The 20173-nt window shown below is 39.2% G+C and overlaps 1 protein-coding gene across 1 annotated transcript; it reads right to left on the reverse strand.

The window, feature by feature from the left end:
• Positions 1–487: 487 nt before the first annotated feature.
• LOC124134912 (arylsulfatase B-like) lies at positions 488–19636 on the reverse strand. The gene is made up of 13 exons (XM_046500005.2): positions 19445–19636; positions 18160–18271; positions 9896–9947; positions 9314–9417; positions 7006–7177; positions 6772–6873; positions 5971–6034; positions 4995–5092; positions 3721–3857; positions 3163–3221; positions 2435–2558; positions 1492–1628; positions 488–715 (listed from the first exon to the last, which is right to left on the reverse strand). The coding sequence occupies exons 1-13, from the start codon at positions 19551–19553 to the stop codon at positions 540–542; spliced, it is 1446 nt and encodes a 481-aa protein (XP_046355961.2). The 5' UTR covers positions 19554–19636; the 3' UTR covers positions 488–539.
• Between the last annotated feature and the right edge of the window lie 537 nt (positions 19637–20173).

A 20173-nucleotide genomic window follows, 5' to 3' on the forward strand; every position in this document is an offset into this window, starting at 1 on the left:
TCAGGATCAAGGTGTCCCACAAGGCAGTATTTCGTCTGTGACACTATTTACGTAATCTCTATATATAATTTTCAGCGCTAGTTCGCCTGTTACGCCAAAATGATTCTGGTTCGTCTGATAATAGAGAACCATTGTCTGGCGTTAAGGTATATATATGTATTCTCAAGCTTATAGTCCTTGTAGCCAGACAAACTTCTAAAGCTCAAAAGTGCACTATATTGATAGACCGCGGACTGGTGTGCATTTCAAATCTCCCCTACCTGGGGAATATTCGACCAACTTACCTATTAGGCACTAGAAGACTCTGAATACGCTTACAGTCTAATCCTGCCAGGTTCCAATTTTTTACCGGTGAACGGACCGGTTCAATCAAAATTGTTTCATGAGCATGCTTCCCTTGTATTCCAATACTTTTATTTTTTAAAACAGCTGCACAGTGCTGTGTAGAATGATGGCCCGGGTTATACACTAGGTGAAAGACAGAGGGAACAGTATTGAAATAACGACTTTATTCCATGGTTGTATAAAAAGACAAGATCTTAGCACCAGCCAGGAGACCAGACATTGCCGTATAGTTCAGGGTTGCTCTTGGGGTCGGGCAGGGCAGGGAAATTTGCTGGCACCGCTTGTTTCTCATACCAGGCCAGTCTGGCGGCTAGCTGCTTCACGATGTCTGGATGGGAGGTGGACAGGTCGTTGTGCTCGGTCGGGTCATCTGTGAACAATCATTATCATACAGACATATTCCATGTATGAATGGAAAGGAAGTGTTGCAATAATAATGCGTTTCTTAGTTGATTTCTTCAGAGTGCAGATTTGGCCTTTTACTTGACTTTTTCTTGACTCTCTGCAAATACTTGAATGATTTTCCAATTCATTAGATTTTCAGTCACCCTTGGCAATATTTCAATACTATTGTCGCGTTGGACAACCAAAATTGACTGCTCAAATTGTACCCGAACCTATGTCTTTGGGGTTGCAAATGAAATAGTTTTCACTGCTGCACCAAATATGGAAGTCTAGAGCATCTCAGTGATATTGTGCATGCCTCTGTGGGTCTTTTCCTGGAGCTTCCAGGACTGGTAATTTGGTATGCAGAGCCTATTCATCGTGGGTTCAAGTACCAGAAACAGCTTGATAATGATCAGTCAATCAGCAACCCTTCGTGGATTTCACCTGAGTGGCAAAACTCTGCGACAAGCGCCCCTTTGTGCTTTCCTCCAACATTGAGCTGACCCGCCGAGGTATAACCGACACAATGTTCAAAGCGGTGTTCAACCAAACTCGCTCACTCACTTGATTAATCAGATATCAACACGAGAGAGACATCCGCCTTCCCATGTCATCATACCCTCACATGAAATCCCTCGTGCTTCTTTAACCTTGGGAAAATCCATGGAACACTATTTTGATTAGGATGCATTCACTAACCAGGTAAAACTCGTCTGACAGAACCTCAAATACTAGTATATATCCGTGAATGCTTTTTACCTTTCAAGTTGAACAGCTGATACGTATTGGCCCAATCGCTGATGTGGGTGATGTTCAGGTCAGATGTGACTTGTTCAGGCTTGTACCAGTCAGGGTAGAGTCCCGGGTAGCCATCGATTAGTTTGTAGTCACCCACTCTGCAACAATACGAGCATTGCTCACTTCGTAATATACAGTGTATATGTTAAGTAAATGAGTAAAATGTGATTCACTTAGGCGATTTATAAAATGGCTTTATAGTTCAGTCGTTTTACAAATTGATTGAAAATGCTTGCCCTTTATTTGACAGATTGAATACAAATTATTAGGCGGTTTACAAGGACTTAAAATATTACAATATCGAATTATGGTTGGTTTAGAAGCCGAAGAAATACATAAATTGACTTTCGTTTTCTTTTCTGTTAATTGGTGATGAAAATAAACATTAAAATGTTTGGAATTTGTTACCATGATAAAATATATGGACAGATTTTTCAGTCAATAAGAAAAACAACTAAAGTATATATTCGTTTTTCAATTTGTCTAAGTGAAATTTTTAGTCATTTTATACATAGACTGTGACATATATAGAAAGAGTTTTTAGTCGGAAAATCATGTTTATTCCACAGAGGAATAGACTCTGTTAATATTTTCATAAAGATAAATATAATTAAGCGCATTTTCAGTGATATTGAGAGAATATGAAAGAACACCTGCAAATCTGAAAACACATTTTTCTGGACATAGTACGATATAATAGTATCCCATGGCAATTTTCTTTCTTTGTGTAAATCATTTATCACTGAATACTTCAGGAGCATATGTATATTTCGCCAGGTCGAACACCACGTTTAGAAATACCGAACAGAGGAAAAATATCAAGGAATTATTCTAGCGCACGTATATCAGTGGCTTGGTGTAGAGTACTGACAGTTTCTGCCAACGTCAACGTAAACAGACGTACCTGATGGCAGCATGTCCTTCAGTGGGGAGGACGTGTGAGTCGTAGTTGTAGACGACCTCAGTGCGGGGGGACGGGGAGGCTGTGCTGAGACTAGGCCACAGATTGATGCCGTCACGGTCTGACACTAGAGGGGTCATTGTGAAAATATACATGCTGTCATAAAAGATATACTGTAACACCACCTTCAAGGGATCAGAAACAAATCATTTATCATATTTAAAAATCATTAATCACCCGAGTGGTAACGTCTTCCCTACTCAGCATTAGCGATGGGTTCGTCCCACAACTATTCACTTTATACTTTTCCGATATATTCTTAATAATAAATTAAAGCGACAGAAAAAATCCATAATTATATGAAATTATATTAGTCCATTGCACGAATCCGACTTTTTGACTGCAAGGAAGTGGCTGTATATACTCCTTTAGAAAATATAGAACACTTGACTTGCAGAAACGAAACATTTTCAACTTTGGATGACAATGAATGAATGCTGATACAAGTATGTCACATGCGCTGCATGCTCAGTGACAAATCATCCTAGGATGTTTGATGTCCACTGAATTGGTAAACGTCATCGACCCGCGTCGTATATCCCCGACATTGTGCAGACAGAGCTGCATGCCAAGCAGCGTTGAACCCAATAAACACAGGAACACAGTTTTCCAAGGTCATGTTTGAACAGACTACCGGGCCGTGACCCTGTAACGGCCACGCCCTACTGTACCTGGGGTCCCCCCGGCAGCTGCTGTCAGGGTGGGCAGCCAGTCTACGGCGTGGATCATCCTGAAACGACATGGTCAGTAACACAGCGTCAACATTAGTATGAACATGTGAAGTTCCAAATTAACATTGACTTGACTTTGTGGTACAATCGAGCGTGTTCTTTCTACCAAGATTTCTAAGAGCGACATACGATGTCATAGTATGAACATGTAAACTTCCAAATTAATATTGACTTGACATTGAGGTACAATCCAGCGTGCTCTTTCTACCAAGATTTCCATCTCAGGTCATGACATTGAACATAGTGTCATATGTGTATAGGGTAATCATTTACTTTTGGACTGGACCCGGCTGTATCAAACATAATCCCCATTTACATCACATGTTACATACGCCGCATTGTCAGGTCTTATTAGTAACATTTAAGAAATTTAAGTCCAAAATAACACATATTGAGATCTTTCGATCTGGATATCGTTGGAGTGTCTGAGAAAACTGTAAAGTCAGTAAAGTCATATGTCAATAACATGGTGCCGATTGTGATTTTGTGGTTGTTTACCCGTCAAACACAGTTCCAGTCTTTTGGAGACCCGATCCATGTATGAAGCCCACTGCTCTCGTTCCGCCTTCGTACACGGTAAACTTGCCTCCGCGCAGAGGGTAGTTGTTCCCGTGTTCTGTGATCCAGCCACCATTCTGTAGAGTTTAGATTTAGAATGAGTTTTAAGCAACTTTGAACAGTATTTCGGTATTTTGAGATCATGTTCCATTGTTTGTTTGTTTGTTTGTTGTTTAACGCCACACTCAGCAATATTCCAGCTATTTGACGGCGGTCTGTAAATAATGGAGTATGGACCAGACAATCCAGTGATTGACATCATCAGCTTCGATCCACATACAACTGGGATACGATGAAATGCATCAACAAAGTCAGCGAGCCCGACCACCCGATCCCGGTAGTCGGCTCTTACGACAAGCATAGTTGCCTTTCACGGCAAGAATTGGTTGCTGAAGACCTATTCTACCCCGGATCTTCACGCGTCTTTTGAGATCATGTCAAGTTTGGGTCACAAATCGGGCGACGTTTGGCGCCGTTGGTCGCTGAGAGTAGTTGGATAGGTAACCGCGTTCGGCTTCCTAATTCCTGATTGTTTCCAGGGCTACGGTCCTTCCCCACACTGAAGCACAGGGAGTACGTGTATGGCGTCTCCTTTGGCAAGTGACTTAGTTCGACATAGCAGTTTGCCCAGCATTGAATGGGTACCCGGAAGGATGAAATGGTAATGTGACAGTCAACCTTCTAGTGCCTCAGGCAGCTTGGGTTGTATACTCCCAGGGAGCTGAGAATGAAAATCGAGTGCTCACTGATCCAATGAGGTAATAATGTAGGGCTTTGAGCATGGTTTAGGTTTTGGATTTGGCGCATTATAAATATACACTTTATGACTTACTTTGGTAAAACCAATTTATGAGCCAGTAAATGGTTGCTTACAGATCTAGACCACATATACTTATCTGGCGAGTTTTCAATTCTAACATACCATCCTTACATGGCTAAGGGAGGCAATTCTACAAAGCGGGGTGTCGTGATGTCGACCACCCACGCTTCTCTAATGTTAAAACACAGATGATCAATGGAAATGTAAATCACAATTGGTTGAATTTGTTTTCATTACCTGGCTTTTCGTTTTCTAAATTGGGTGTGATAATGTTCGAATCTATGGGAAATAAAGCAATATTTCTCGGAAGTTGCTTGTCGCTGTGAAATACGGAAATAACAGACGAACTGATACGCTTAATACTGTGATTGACAACACTAGAGCTTATACTTACATCGGCAGTGAACAGAATCAGGGTGTCGTCCATTAACCCACTATCTGTCAATGTTTTGGTTATGTTACCAACTGCTTCATCAAGAGCAGAGACCATTCCTAGACACAATTCAGGAAAAGAATAAGAATAAATAATATTAAGCATTCTTTATCTTCGCGGGGGCATGTGTGGTCAAGTCGTTTAAGGCGCCGCGATTCGCTGTGTAGAGTTGCGTCCCTTGGGCACGTCAGAAACCTATGATTGTGGGTTCGAATCCCGGTTCGCCCTGATTATGTTTCTCGGTTTGTCAGCACCATACCCATGCTCGTGGGTTTCACCGAAGTGGTAAACGTCTGAGACCTACATCACTTTGGGCTTTCCACCCACATTAAGCTGACTCGCCGTGATATAACTGGAATACTGTTAAAAGCGGCGTTAAACCCAACTCACTCACTCATCTTCGCATATATTTACGCATTATGATAAAACAAATATCAGGCACTGGCGTGTCGCTCTAAATCCTACGTGTCAGTCATTCCTTTTGCAAATATATAACATTTTTCAAATTTCCCGCGTCAAAGAAGCTTACCCTGTTGTCCATGAAACAATTTCCGTGTATTAAAGCGCCGATTTGCTTTTTTGGTGGAGAAAAATATATAAAAAATGTTTTTTTGGTTTTCAATAAAAATAATAAAGCTGAAGTCTGCCTGTAATCCACACATTCGAGAAAAAATGTCCACAAGAAACATTTGTTTATGAAACCTTATTAACTCCTGAAAAAAATGCGTTGTTGAAGATGGTGAAATTTTACATGGGTTATTCACAAATACAATCATCCTATCGTACAACACATTTCGTGGCTTTTCCGTGGTTACGTGTGTGCGGCTTCGTCCCCATTCGCTCCGTTCCGTAACATGAGATCGCCTTGTTCCGGCAAGATACGAGTGATCACGAATATGTACCTTAATGTATGTCGACATAAATAGTTCATACATACCGCAAAACTTTCGACGATCTTCTGTTTTTATGTTTGGATACATTGCTTCATACTTTGCGGGAACCTTTGAAATACGAACAAAAATACAAGCATGATTAATCTTTAAGAGAGCTCCTGTCTACCTAAACGAGTAGACAGGTGCTGACTGGTTTCTTGTAGCTGCGATCACACGCTTAACATTAATTGGTCCTCGGTATAGACAGAAAACAAATATCTGACAACGTGAAGTTTGTTTGTGACGTAGATGTTCTACCGCCCAAATTTGCATCAAAAGAGCAGTTGTTTCTATCGCCCATACACACTTTTAGGGTGTCGATATGTGTGTGTGTGTGTGTGTACATCAATAATTAAGAACGATACGCATGCGCGACTATAACCGGATATTGTAGAGCTACATGTAGCCACATTTTTGGCCACAACCTGTTGGCTAAAAACGCTAAACTTGCTGCTCTCTGTTCGCACTGATGTTCTCATTTAACAGACCAGCTTCCTTTTTCGCGAGACTTGACTGCTGTGCTTTGATGCCTTGTGTAACCGGAATTAAATCATTATGATGACGTCATGCTATTGTTCATGCAGTTGATTCTGAGCCAGGAATTTACTGGCTATTTTGAACGTGTAACTAAAACAAGTAAAACTGACGCAACTCCAGGTCCTGATGCAAACTTTTAGAGACTTTAATTATGAACCATACCATGGTTTCATTCAGAGAAATAACTCGAGTCTTTATTGTGGAATTAGAACCACCAGATTCTCACGTTCTCCATTACGATGATTGAAATCCTAACGATCGCCAATTACCTCAATAGGTGCGTGGACGGCTTGGAATGGCAGGTACAGAAACAAAGGCTGACTCTTGTTGTGACGCTGAATGATGTCGGTAGCTACGTCAGTGAACCGGAACTGAAAAGATTACGATTATCAAAATATCATTTAATGGAATACTATAAACTTATTACTGATGACTTAGAGAGAACGATTTAAAGGAAACTGAAAAAAGATATATTGTGTATATTGTTAAACCAGATACGTTACCGTTGAGTAAGTGCCGTTGTCGGTCTTCTCGGGGCTGGTGTTGTTACGGTAGTCAAGGAAACCACCAGTGACGTGGGTGTAGTAGTCTTCCTGGGCGTTGTAGTAGCCGAAGAAGCTGTCAAAGCCACGGTACGTCGGTGTGCAATTCCAACTACAGAACCCATTGTGCCACCTGGATCACACGACAGGGACAATGTAGCCTCTATACAGGTGGGGGACTTCTGCTGCTGCTGCTGCTGCTACTACTACTACTACTACTACTACTACTACTACTACTACTACTACTGCTGCTGCTGCTACTACTACTACTACTACTACTACTACTACTACTGCTGCTGCTGCTACTACTACTACTACTACTACTACTACTACTACTACTACTACTACTGCTGCTGCTGCTACTACTACTACTACTACTACTACTACTACTACTGCTGCTGCTACTCCTACTACTACTACTACTACTACTACTACTACTGCTGCTGCTGCTGCTGCTGCTGCTGCTACTACTACTACTACTACTACTACTACTGCTGCTGCTGCTGCTGCTGCTACTCCTACTACTACTACTACTACTACTACTACTTCTACTACTACCACCCTTACTACTACTACTACTGCTACTTCTACTAGCCTTACGAATACTACTGCCACCCTTACTACAACTACTACTACCAGCCTTACTACTACTACTTCTTCTACTACTACTACTACTTCTACTACCCTTACGAATACTACTACCACCGTTACTACTACTACTACTACTACTACCACCCTTACTTCTACTACTACCACCCTAACTACTACTACTACCCTTACGAATACTACTACTACCGTTACTACTACTACTACTACCACCCTTACTACTACCACTACTACTGCTACTACTACCACCCTTACGAATACTACTACCACCGTTACTACTACTACTACTACTACCACCCTAACTACTACTACTACTACTACTCGACTACTACTACTACTTCTACTACCATTACGAATACTACTACCACCCTTACTACTACTACTACTACTACTCGACTACTACTACTACTTCTACTACCATTACGAATACTACTACCACCCTTACTACTACTACTAGTAGTATTTTAATGAGACTGGAACAGTGTGAGCTAAATGTGAGCTGAAGGTGGACTGCCGCTGGTGCTATTGCCCCTACTGCTGCAACAGCTACTACTACTACTACTACTACGTTAACTTAAGCTGCTTCTGCTGCGACAATAGTGAGTTGTGTTTAACGCCGCTTTTAACAATATTCCACATCACGGCATGTCAGGTAATGTGTCTCAGACGTTAACCACTGTGGTTAAACCCACGAGCACGGGTATGGTGCTGAAGAAACTAGAAGCACGATAGGTTTCGGGCGTTCCAAGGGACGCAACTCCGCACACCTAATTACAGGGCCTTAGACTGCTGCTACTACAACTACTGCTACTACTTCTACAAATACCTCTACAACTTCTACTACTATTACTATCAGTACTACCATAAGTACTACCAGTGCTGCTACTGCTACTACTTCTATTACTACTATTACTACTTCTACTACCGCTACAACTACTACTACAACCAGTACTGCTACCACAATCAGTACTGCTACCACAACCACTACAACAACTATTACTACCACTTCCAATACTACAACAACTACAAATACTAAAGGTACTGTTGTTGCGACAATAACTACAGCAAAAGCTGCTGCTATTTCTGCCGCGAGTATTTATGATGCTGCTATTACTCATACTTCTGCTAATATACTAGAACTACTAATGTCTTCAACGACTGCTTTTCTGATGTACTTCAACTACTAATGAAACAACTACCTCCAACACATACACTATCACTACTATCTCTACCACGTGCACTACCTCACGACTCGTGAAGATCCGGGGTAGAATAGGTCTTCAGCAACCGATGCTTGCCGTAAAAGGTGACTATGCTCGTAAGAGGCGACTAACGGGATCGGGTGGTCAGGCTCGCAGACTTGGTTGATGCATGTCATCGTATCCTGTGGATCGATGCTCATGATGTCAATCACTGGATTGTCTGGTCCGTTCTCGATAATTTACAGACCGCCGTCATATAGCTGGAATATTGCTGAGTGTGGCGTTAAACAACAAACAAACAAACAAACTCTACCTCTACTATCTCTACCGCGTACCCTTCTACCACTGCTGCATCACAGCTACGTCTTCTACCATACATGCAACCACCACGCTCCATTTCTACAATGAGTACGCGTATCTCTACATCTCCAACCCCTTCCCAACACCTCTCGTTCACCTACTTGCCGACGATGTGTGTTGCATATCCAAGCTCCTTTAGTTTCTGTGGCAGGATAGTGATGTTCTGGGGTAGGCAGACTGGCTGGTAATTCAGAATGACCAAGTGCTGTAAAAGAGGGCGAAACATCAGTTCCGCTTTCTATTCATTAGCCCATAGGTACCACGGTTGGCTATTGGATAGCCTGTGACACGTGACTAGGCACCACGGTTAGCTATTGGATAGTCTGTGACACGTGACCAGGCACCACGGTTAGCTACTGGATAATCTATGACACGTGACTAGGCACCACGGTTAGCTCACATAATCTGAGACACGTTTAACCGCTCTCATTTAGTTTGTAAGTATAAAAAAACGCGTGACTGGACATCACGGCTGTCTACTGGCCAGTATGCCACACGTGACTGGAAACCAAGGTAATCTATTGGCCAGTATGCGACACGTGACTGGAAACCAAGGTTGTCTATTGGCCAGTATGCGACACGTGACTTGAAACCAAGGTTGTCTATTGGCCAGTATGACCCACGTGACTGGAAACCACGGTTGTCTATGGCTAGACTGTGACAGTCGCCTTGTCACCACTCACCTGCAGACCTGTCTTAAAGGGATAGTAGCCGGACATGAAGGCACTTCTCGACCTGGGTGTATAAAATATATCATTAGATATCAGTGTACTCTCGACATACAATATATGCACACGTCGAAAAAGATTTGAACATACTATTTGAACTTCAGGTGCCGTATGGGATATGAGTTACATGCAAGAGCTATAGTTTTATGGATGCTGATCCTTAAGTTTCCAAAAATGTACAGAAAGATTCACCCTTGCTCCCAGGCTCCAATGACCCAGAGAACAATTGGTGTGGCGCCTTTGGGAACAGCGTATTCCTACGTTGCACGAATAAAACCACATTGATGTAACGTTACAGGGTGAAGAGACCAAGAAGAGGAAGAGTGAGTGAGTTTGATTTTTCGCCGCTTTTAGCAATATTCCAGCAATATCACGGCTGGGGACACCAGAAATGGGCTTCACACATTGTACCCATGTCGGGAATCGAACCCGGGTCTTCGGCGTGACGAGCGAACGCTTTAACCACTAGGCTACCCGACCGCCCCTAGAAGAGGAAGAGCTGGTGTTACAACCGCCAACGAGTAACCTACGTAACATATTTATCACTGTGACATCATCAGCGACTGCTCTTGGACGTTGCATCAGTCGTCACATCCTATCGACCATTCAGAGGAATGACCACCATGACATTATCCACTGCAGCGTTGGACACGTTAAGTTTAACCTTGGCAATATAAGGCAGAGTGAATTTTAATAATGAACACATACTGTTTGGATTTAAAGAGAAAAATAACAATTCACCTAATGCAGTAATTTAGGTAACAAAATCTATGCTGTACACATTTAATCGAAAAAAATTCAAACCAATCTTTTTACAAATTCAAAAAGAAATACTTCGATATTATAAAATTACAATATGTATTGCATATTCAAATTTTAATTATGCAAGTGTCCATGCCTTCTGGTCTTCTCTACATGTATTATTTAGAAACTCTGTATAACTATGATATATGATCTGTCCATGATTCAAACATGCCATTAATGTCACAATAAATCCATGCACACTCTATGTATGATATTGAAATGCAAAATATGATTGAAAATGGAATAAATTCTTTTTTTAAATAAAATCGTAACGTGCAGAGAGTTTGTTTGTTTTTCAGCGAAGAGATCAATGGATATCGGAGAAGAAAGTGCCATGGCCGGGTCTTGTTTCAACAAGAACACACGCAGCTCGTGTTGTGCAACAGTTCCTCGCTGCAAACAACGTTCCTGTTTTGCAATATCCAGTGTTGCCCTGACATTTCACCCATGGAACACCCGTGGGTTCATCTTGTCCGACAAATCGAATTTCCGATGGCGTCATTTCGAACGCTTGAATTGTTGCACGTGGAGGACACGTGCATCATTGAAACACTGACATTTAGTTACTGAAGTGAAGTGATATTTTGTGAAATAGCACATGTTACACCTTGTGATGTTTGTGAGTTATGATGTTGGCATTCGATGGTAATATTTTGTGTATAATAACCGTTTGAATCAATCAGTGTCTTTGGTATCTTAAGCTTTTTTCACTTAGTATACTGTTTTGATCGTTTGTTTATTATGTATCAAAGCTAAAACAATACTTCATCGAAGTATACTCAAAGTAGCCGTTATTATGTGAAGTGAGTTGAAATTTGGTTTAACGTCGCATGCACGTGTGTGTCTGGTTGCTTGTACTAGTCCGGACTGATGCCGATTTGTAGTGCTAGCTCACTGAGATACCATGCCGCAGTTTAACATGAATACCACACTCAGACACAGTATACTGAATCCAAGCCGACCAGTCCTTGTTTTAGACCCTTAATGCCGAGCGCCAGACAGGGTAACAACAAATTCCATCTTTAAAAGCCTTTTGATATGACGTGGCGGGGATCGAACCCCGGACCTTCCGCTCTCCGGGCGGACGCTCTACCAAAGGACCACGGAGGAGGTCCGTTATTATGTTTATGTCTTTCATTTCAAACTGCTGTACATCTCAAATTAGGAAAATGACCATACATTTCACCGCGTCTTTAAGAAACAACGAAATTGTCTGTCAGAATTTGAATTTAAATTTACATTATTTTGGAATTAACGATTTGAAGAAAATTCTTAGAAAGTCTGCGTTATCGATCTCCAGCCAAGAAAAAAACCCAGCGAACTTTTTAAAAGAAATATATTTTAAGTTATGTACTTTTAAAATCACAATATGATAAATAAGATCCACCACCCATCTCTGTATATGAAATATTATTTTTTCAAAAAGATTTAAGATCCGATGTACTCGCTATGCTTTGGAAATGGATATTCTTGTTAGGATATTGGTTATTTCTATTCTACGGTAATCACATTGTTGTGGTGAAATTGAATATATTTTCAGTTGATATTGATTTTGTCTCTAATGCATTAGTCAAATGCAATTTTATCAACTATTATTGGCATACCAAGTAAAAATATACGTGTACGTTTCAATGCACAAAATACATGTTTTAAAAACACTGAGTATTGTGATCGAAGTCATGGTCGGGAGAGGTTTCACGTATGACTAATTGTTACATTACACTGTACTAAAGTGGAAGCAATGCAACATGTTACTGTATTTCAGCACATAAAAGAATGTGTTGGTTGCGATTTTTATATTGCGTATCAATAATAAACTGAGCTCATCAGGGAAATTCCACGGTCTGAATGTGGAATTGTTTCTTTGACATTTATAACTATACCCACAAGATACATTCTTATAGTTTACTTGAAATTACGTTATTGATGAGATAGAGAGCGTCCATTCTAATTCATAATAATTTATTTCATCTCGAAGTCATATTAATATAAACAAATTAATGATAAACCGTGGTTCAATTCCGAATTACGGAAGGCAGTACGGAAAAGAAACGGGTTACTTAAGATTTCAAGGAAAACAAATAAAGACAAGGACAGAACATTGTACAGAAAACAAAGAAATAATGTAAATAATATGAAATAGTATGCAAAGGAAATGTTCTACTCCAATTTAGACAATTTCGTTTTGGAATTATATTTCTTATTGGAAATTGTCACGATATTTAGTGAAAAATACAGGTAAAACTTCATCACAGACGAAAGCCCAACTATATAGTCAGATTTAGAGAAAGCTAATCAGTTAAACAAGTATTTTTCATTCATAGCAGATGTTGATGGAAGTAAGGCGAGATTGACAAATGTGGAAAAACGTACAGATAAAACATTTAGCACATTGCGAATAAACGTATATGAAATAAGTGATGTAATAATATCTCTCCCTTTGAATAATGCTTCGGGTCCAGATCGCACAAGTCATAAAATTCTGAAACATACTGTACCATCTTTAAGTGAAGTCTTATGTCTATTATTTATTATTTCATTTAGAACGCGTACATATCCAAGCCAATGGAAATAAGCTCATGTTATGCCACTATTGAAAGAAGGTGACCCAACACTATCCTCACATTATAGACCAATATCTTTGATAAGCTGTATCGGGAAAGTATTCAAACGAGTTGTGTTCAAGCACTTGCACAGTTATTTTCATGGGAATTCGTTCCTGTACAAATATGTGGCAGACTCAAGTCTTTATACATATGTACATAGCTTTTAGTTAAGATGTATTAGTTAGCAGTAAGGTTATATGGCCTTGTTGCCATTTTAACTAATTAGTTTATTACAATATTTACAGTATAAGTATATATTATTAGTTATAATATTAGTTATGTTTTATACCTTAGTATTTTACTCCTTAAACATTCATTCCACAGCTCTGTAACATTAAGTAAGCTTACTCGCAGTCTGACTTCCACTAATTGTCACACTGCATGCTTTTGACTTTCAGCACTCTTTGCCCAGTCTATTGTCTTGTTCATAGGCCAAGCTGGCCATAGCTACAGCAATGTTTAGATGTTAAATTTTACAAATCAGTTGCTACTTTCATCTCACAAGGAAAGATAATATACTCGGAGAGATTTATTGCCACATTGGTTTCTTATCATGTGAGGATTTGGATATGTGAAGGCATTTATTCATACTTAAAGGGCAAGTTCACACGGAAATGAACCTATTTTTCTTGTACTTTTTCCACATTAAAAGTGTTAACCTAGTAGTGTCATAGACAAAAATATAAAAATATCACAATTAATTAACATGTTTTGCATTAAAACGATTTATATTTTTCACATTTACAAAGTGTTCTATTTTCATAACAAAAACACCATGGCTTATGCCCCTTGCAATATGACGTCATTGGTGCCAATTGATAAACATTATGACGTCATCATGCTATGTTAGAGCCGCTTCACGTGGTGTAGGTACAGCTGTGTGATTCTAACGTCTCAGATGCCAGCCAGCATAGTGTTATGCTGAGTCACCACTGCGCCGGAGTGTGTCGTAGGCCATGTTGTTTTACCGAAAACTGGTACTTGATATCTTTTGCGTTGAGAATAGACAGGGATCCAGTTGAATTGGCACCAATTACGTCATAATCTAAGGGGGATAACTCAGGCCTGTTTAGCTCGAAAAACGAAGGCCTCATAACGGCATATCATTTTCACACTCTTGTGAGCTTCCTACTTTCACTGTGAAAAAAATAAGTTTATATTTTCAAACACAGATATTAACTTATTCTAAAATTGCGTTTTGTTTAGAAAAAGAAAGAAAGTGATTTTTGCGTGTACACTTCCCCTTTAAGGCAGTTGATTATTTATTTTATGCTGTTGTATATATGGATGGTGTCTCTTATTGCGATTAGAAATAATATTTATTGTAGAACGCATTCTTAATTTGATTTATTAGAAACATAATGTATATTGTATATTTTTATAGTTCTTGATGAACTCACAGTTCAGTGAGTTATCATTATCTGTATAAGATAGTATTAAACTAAAAATATATAAACTAAGTATTATATGTTAAACCCCTCTGTACAGTAATGGAAAATGTATGTCTGTATACTATGCTTGATATTATTGGTCGATATATCTTAGTAAGTGCAGGTGTATGAGTGTTGTATGTCTGATAGGAGTGGCTGTTATACTATATATTTTTATACATACATTTACCATAGGATATATATAGTATTCTGCATATGTATTTCTTTATTATGCAGATTTGTCAGTGGCATCATTGCTACAGGTATTACCGGTACAGGTTTCACCTGTCTAGTATGTAATGTCATCTTTTATAAATATTCTGTCTTCAATGATTTGTAATTCTTACCAAAGTTACATACAGTATGTTTGATATCACTTTATTATCATATTAATTTATTTTGTATTTGTGTATGTAGGCATTGTAAAGATACGTGCAGTACTACATGGTGTAAAGTAAGAGCTATTTATCTAATGAAAGTGATAGCTCTATTTTTTTAAAATTAAAGAGTAACTATAACAGATTGTATATACTTATTAGATTCTATTTTATATTTGCTTATGTTGTGCTTTCAGTGTTTCAGGCCGAAGTAAGTACGTAAGTAAGTACGTACGTACATGCGTACCTACCATATTTGAATAAACGTCATCAGCCTCACCCCCCACAGCTGTTTGTGATTATTTGGACCAGTAGATCGCCTATTCTACTACGGCCAACACAAGCACGGTTACAAATACCAATTAGGATTCCAATCCGGTCACTCAACCGTCCACCAACTGGTAGAATTTTATAATCAAGTGTGTAAAGCAGTCGATAACAAAGAGTTCTATTGTATGGTATTCTGCGATATTTCAAAAGCGTTTGATAGAGTAAGGCACAATGGGCTTATATATAAATTGTCATGTTATGGTATAAACGATGAATTACTCGAGTGGCTGGCTGATTACGCTAGAGCTCGCAAACAAACTGTTGGTTTTTTAAAAATAGAACATTGTCTGACACTGAAGAGTGAAAGGCTGGTGTGCCACAGGGATCGGTACTAAGCCCTTTCTTGTTCCTTGTGTACATCAATGATATTACTGATAAATTGAACTGTGCAACAAGATTATTTGCCGATGACACATCCCCTTGGCATATCATCTAATAACATTGAATGTATAGAAACTACTATGAATAGCAATTTAAACAATCTTAATGAATGGGCTCAAGACTTGCTAATTCTATATAATCCGAGCAAAACAAGATCAATTCTTGTTTCCCCAAAAGAGCCGTGGAGAACTTTGAAATTATTTTTGGATAATAAAAACATTGAAAATGTTAAAACATACAAACACCTAGGTGTTATATTGTCGTCATCGGGGAAGTGGTCATGTCATATTGTTTCAATTATTAAAACAACATCAAAGATGATTCATTCAATGAGAAAGCTTAAGTATATGCTCTGTCTTAGTGTCTTGAATAAGATTTAGGTAATGTTTATTAGACCACATTTTAAATATGGATGTGAAGTTTGGGACGGTTGTACCAAAGAGCAGAGTGACAGGTTAGAAAAACTCCAACTGGAAGCAGCAAGAATTGTAACTGGTTTAACAACCTATACTTCCCTCAAAAATATATTTCGAAACTACCTGGGAGCCCGTATCAGAGGGCAGGGGAAAACGTAAGTTGTGTTTATTTTATACAATATATAACAATATGACACCTTCATACCTTAAAGATCTTGTACCTCACTCTGTCTGGACAAACGTAACATACAACCTTAGAACTGCTCACAATATAACTATGCCTCTATTACGTACTAAGTTATCTGAATCCTCGTTTATACCATCCGCTTTCTAATTGTGGAATACATTACCTACACAGCAAAGGAATATTGAAACATTCCCTCGATTAAAATACAGTTTAAGAACAGATAGATCTACAGTTCCATCATATTTCTCATTTGGTCTAAGGAAAATTAACATAATACATACAAAATTAAGATATGATGACAGTGAATTAAAAAATGACTTCATGCACTCACTATTGTTAATTGTGAAAGATTCTTGTGATATAAATATTAACCTGATGCTAGTTGGCAATGCAATTTTACCTAAGCATGTGAACGGAAGCATTTTTAGGAATGTATATACATATATAAAGAAAACAAAAAGGTTTGAGTGAGCAATGTGAATGTACATACGTTTCTGAGTGAGCAATGTGAATGTACATACGTTTCTGAGTGAGCAATGTGAATGTACATACGTTTCTGAGTGAGCAATGTGAATGAACATACGTTTCTGAGTGAGCAATGTGAATGTACATACGTTTCTGAGTGAGCAATGTGAATGTACATACGTTTCTCTATTTCTTTTCTGTTCTTTCCTTTCTGTCATTTAATTTATTAACTGTAAATAAGAATACATGTAAATCTATGGGAGAGGGCGTTCTAAGTTCTAATCATATTCGTGAGAATGAAATATGTTTAAACTAAACTAAGCAAAGTTCATTGAAATATTTATCATTGTGCCTACAATATCACAGGCGGAGTTGATGACATGCCAAAGGACTACCTGAGGACTGCAACCTAAATACAACCGTGCATCAGTCCTGTCCGCAGCTAGAAGGTAACAGTTTTACTGTCGTGGTCCAAACAGTTTTGTCTGTTCAGTAGTGTTTTTAAAATGCTATCTACTACCCTAGAAATGTGTGAGAATTAGTTACCCTTATCAATCCCACAAACACCCTTCCATTTTAATACGCTGCAACAAGTGGTGCATTGATATCATGCCATCATAATATATATATTAGGAATAAGAAGCAAGCCTTCCACTACTTATATACTGCAGTAGGACTTATGGTTGTGCATAAGAATGATTCAGTATCAAGCCTTCTTTTGTGGAATGCAGAGCGGATGTGCATAAGAATGATTCAGTATCAAGCCTTCTCTTGTGGACTTCAGAGGGGGTAGACATAAGAATGATTCAGTATCAAGCGGTCCACTACTTATGGACTGCAGAGGGGTTGAACATAGGAATGATTCAGTCTCAAGCCTTCTGTTGTGGACTGCAGAGCGGATGTGCATAGGAATGATTCAGTATCAAGCCTTCTGTTGTGGACTGCAGAGGGGATGGACATAAGAATGATTCAGTATCAAGCGTTCCACTACTTATAGACTGCAGAGGGGTTGAAAATAGGAATGATTCAGTCTCCAGCCTTTCACTACTTATGGACTGCAGAGCGGTTGAACACAAGAATGATTCAGTCTCAAGCCTACCACTACTTATGGACTGCAGAGGGGGTGGACATAAGAATGATTCAGCATTAAGCGTTCCACTACTCATGGACTGCAGAGCGGTTGAACATAGGAATGATTTAGTATCAAGCCTTCTGCTACTCACGGACTGCAGAGCGGTTGAACATAGGAATGATTCAGTATCAAGCCTTCTGTTGCCAGCTTGTCGATGTTGGGTGTGATCATATCGGGGTTATGAAAGCCAATATCGTTCCATCCTGAAAATCGTTTAAAAATAGGATTCATACGGACAACCTTCATTATCATACTGCTATAATTGATTTTACTTTCAAATTTAAAGGCGTTAGTTATGATGATGAAATGTGCAACACCTAAACCTAATTCAGCACGGATTATACCACATTAATGTTAGGACAAACTAGCCTCTTCGTGGGTCTGACTGCACCAATCGTCTTCGTCAAAATGGCCGACATGATACACGTGACGGAAGTGATTTCCGAAGTTGTTAATGGACCTGTGGCGGTTACATGTGTTATTCATCATTGATCATTTGGCCGATCCTTGAAAGTTGATTATAAAGATGTGTCAAATAGATACTAAGGTTAATTCATAGATTGCTGTAGGCTGTCACTGTCAGTCAAGATACGGATCGTGTCGATACTACGATAGTATTGATATATGTGCATTTTTCGTTTTGTTCAAAGGGATTGGTCGTAGCGAAGGTATTCGTGAATGATCACGCAGTCAAACTCTCTGACGATTCCCAATGTATGCTAACACGCTGTGTTCAAGATTATAGGATAAAAGTGGTCAGAAAAAACGCTTCTGTATGTATTCGTGCCAGGGTATTCCCAGGGATTCCCCGAGGAATGTGTTAGAAGTCCGTCAGTGTTTTAAGAATACGGTCTCGTGAAAAACCTATGAACGTCAAATTGTGTCGTCCATACACATATGAACGTCAATTTCGCGGTCATTTGACCGACCTCTCGTCCAATGGAAAAGCCGTATACCGTACTTAAACAGTTTCCCTCCATAAAGCTGACACTGATGTAACTGAATGCTGTCCAACGCGACCGTGAACCCAATAAAAAAGATCTGGCATTGTTACATCAATTTAACAGGCACAATCATATTACAACTGTTCTGGAAGGTATATTCTGTAAGGAAATCAATACGAGATTTCCTTGTTGAATTCTGTTCATTTATTAACAATGTAATGTGCAAAATTGAATTTATAATTTATGCTTTTGAAATGCACAAATTATTACTGCAATGATTGCCCAACAACCAGCAACGATTTCCTTTTTTACAGTGTGGGGAAATTACATATATCGAAATCATAACAAAATTATCGCACATGTTTCTTTTGTATTGACTATTAAAGATAGCAATTTTTTTATGGAAGCATATTTACAAGAAATCAAACATACCGAGATCATCCGCCACGATGAAGACAATATGGCGTGGACGTCCTGCTGCAGAAACTTCATCACAGAGGTTGACGATGACTAAAACTGTGCATAATAACTGGACAAACATCTCTCCTTCCGTGGATAGGAATTACAACTTGGTGTCCTATTTCCCCGGGAAAGTATGCCAGAGGTTTTATTTTTATCTTCAACGAGTCGCCTGTGACAAACTATACGCAGCGCCAGCTGTCTGACCTGACGCAGGTCGTGAGTTGAGCTTTTATTCCATTTTCCACAATACCCCTACTACCGTAAATACTCTACCGTTTCAAAATTTATTAGCAACCGTCTCGGAAGCTCGGAACACAGTAGCGGCCGGCGAGAAAAGGGTTCTTATATTGAACTGCGAAATTAATATTTCACACTTGTAGATACAACTTGCAAGCTTTTAGCATAAATAATTAAAAATAATTACAAATAATTAAAAGAAGATAATAAAGGGCCCAAAAATATATCAGGTCAAAATCGTATCTGAAATTAATAGACACCGGTTTCCGTGCGCATTCATTTTTTTAAATTTCCAGGGCTTTTTTGTATTCATTGTTGTCTGCAAAGTTCGAAGATGAGTGGAACAGTGGTTGATATTGTGAGCATCAAGCGACACCAGCTAGGTACGAAACGATACTAATTCAGCCACTTTACAGCTGACAACCCGACATACATGATCAGGACGAATCTGGGATTTGAACC

The sequence above is a fragment of the Haliotis rufescens genome, unplaced genomic scaffold (assembly GCF_023055435.1).
Source record: "Haliotis rufescens isolate VD_foot unplaced genomic scaffold, xgHalRufe1.0.p SCAF_15, whole genome shotgun sequence".
Classification (NCBI taxonomy): domain Eukaryota; kingdom Metazoa; phylum Mollusca; class Gastropoda; order Lepetellida; family Haliotidae; genus Haliotis; species Haliotis rufescens.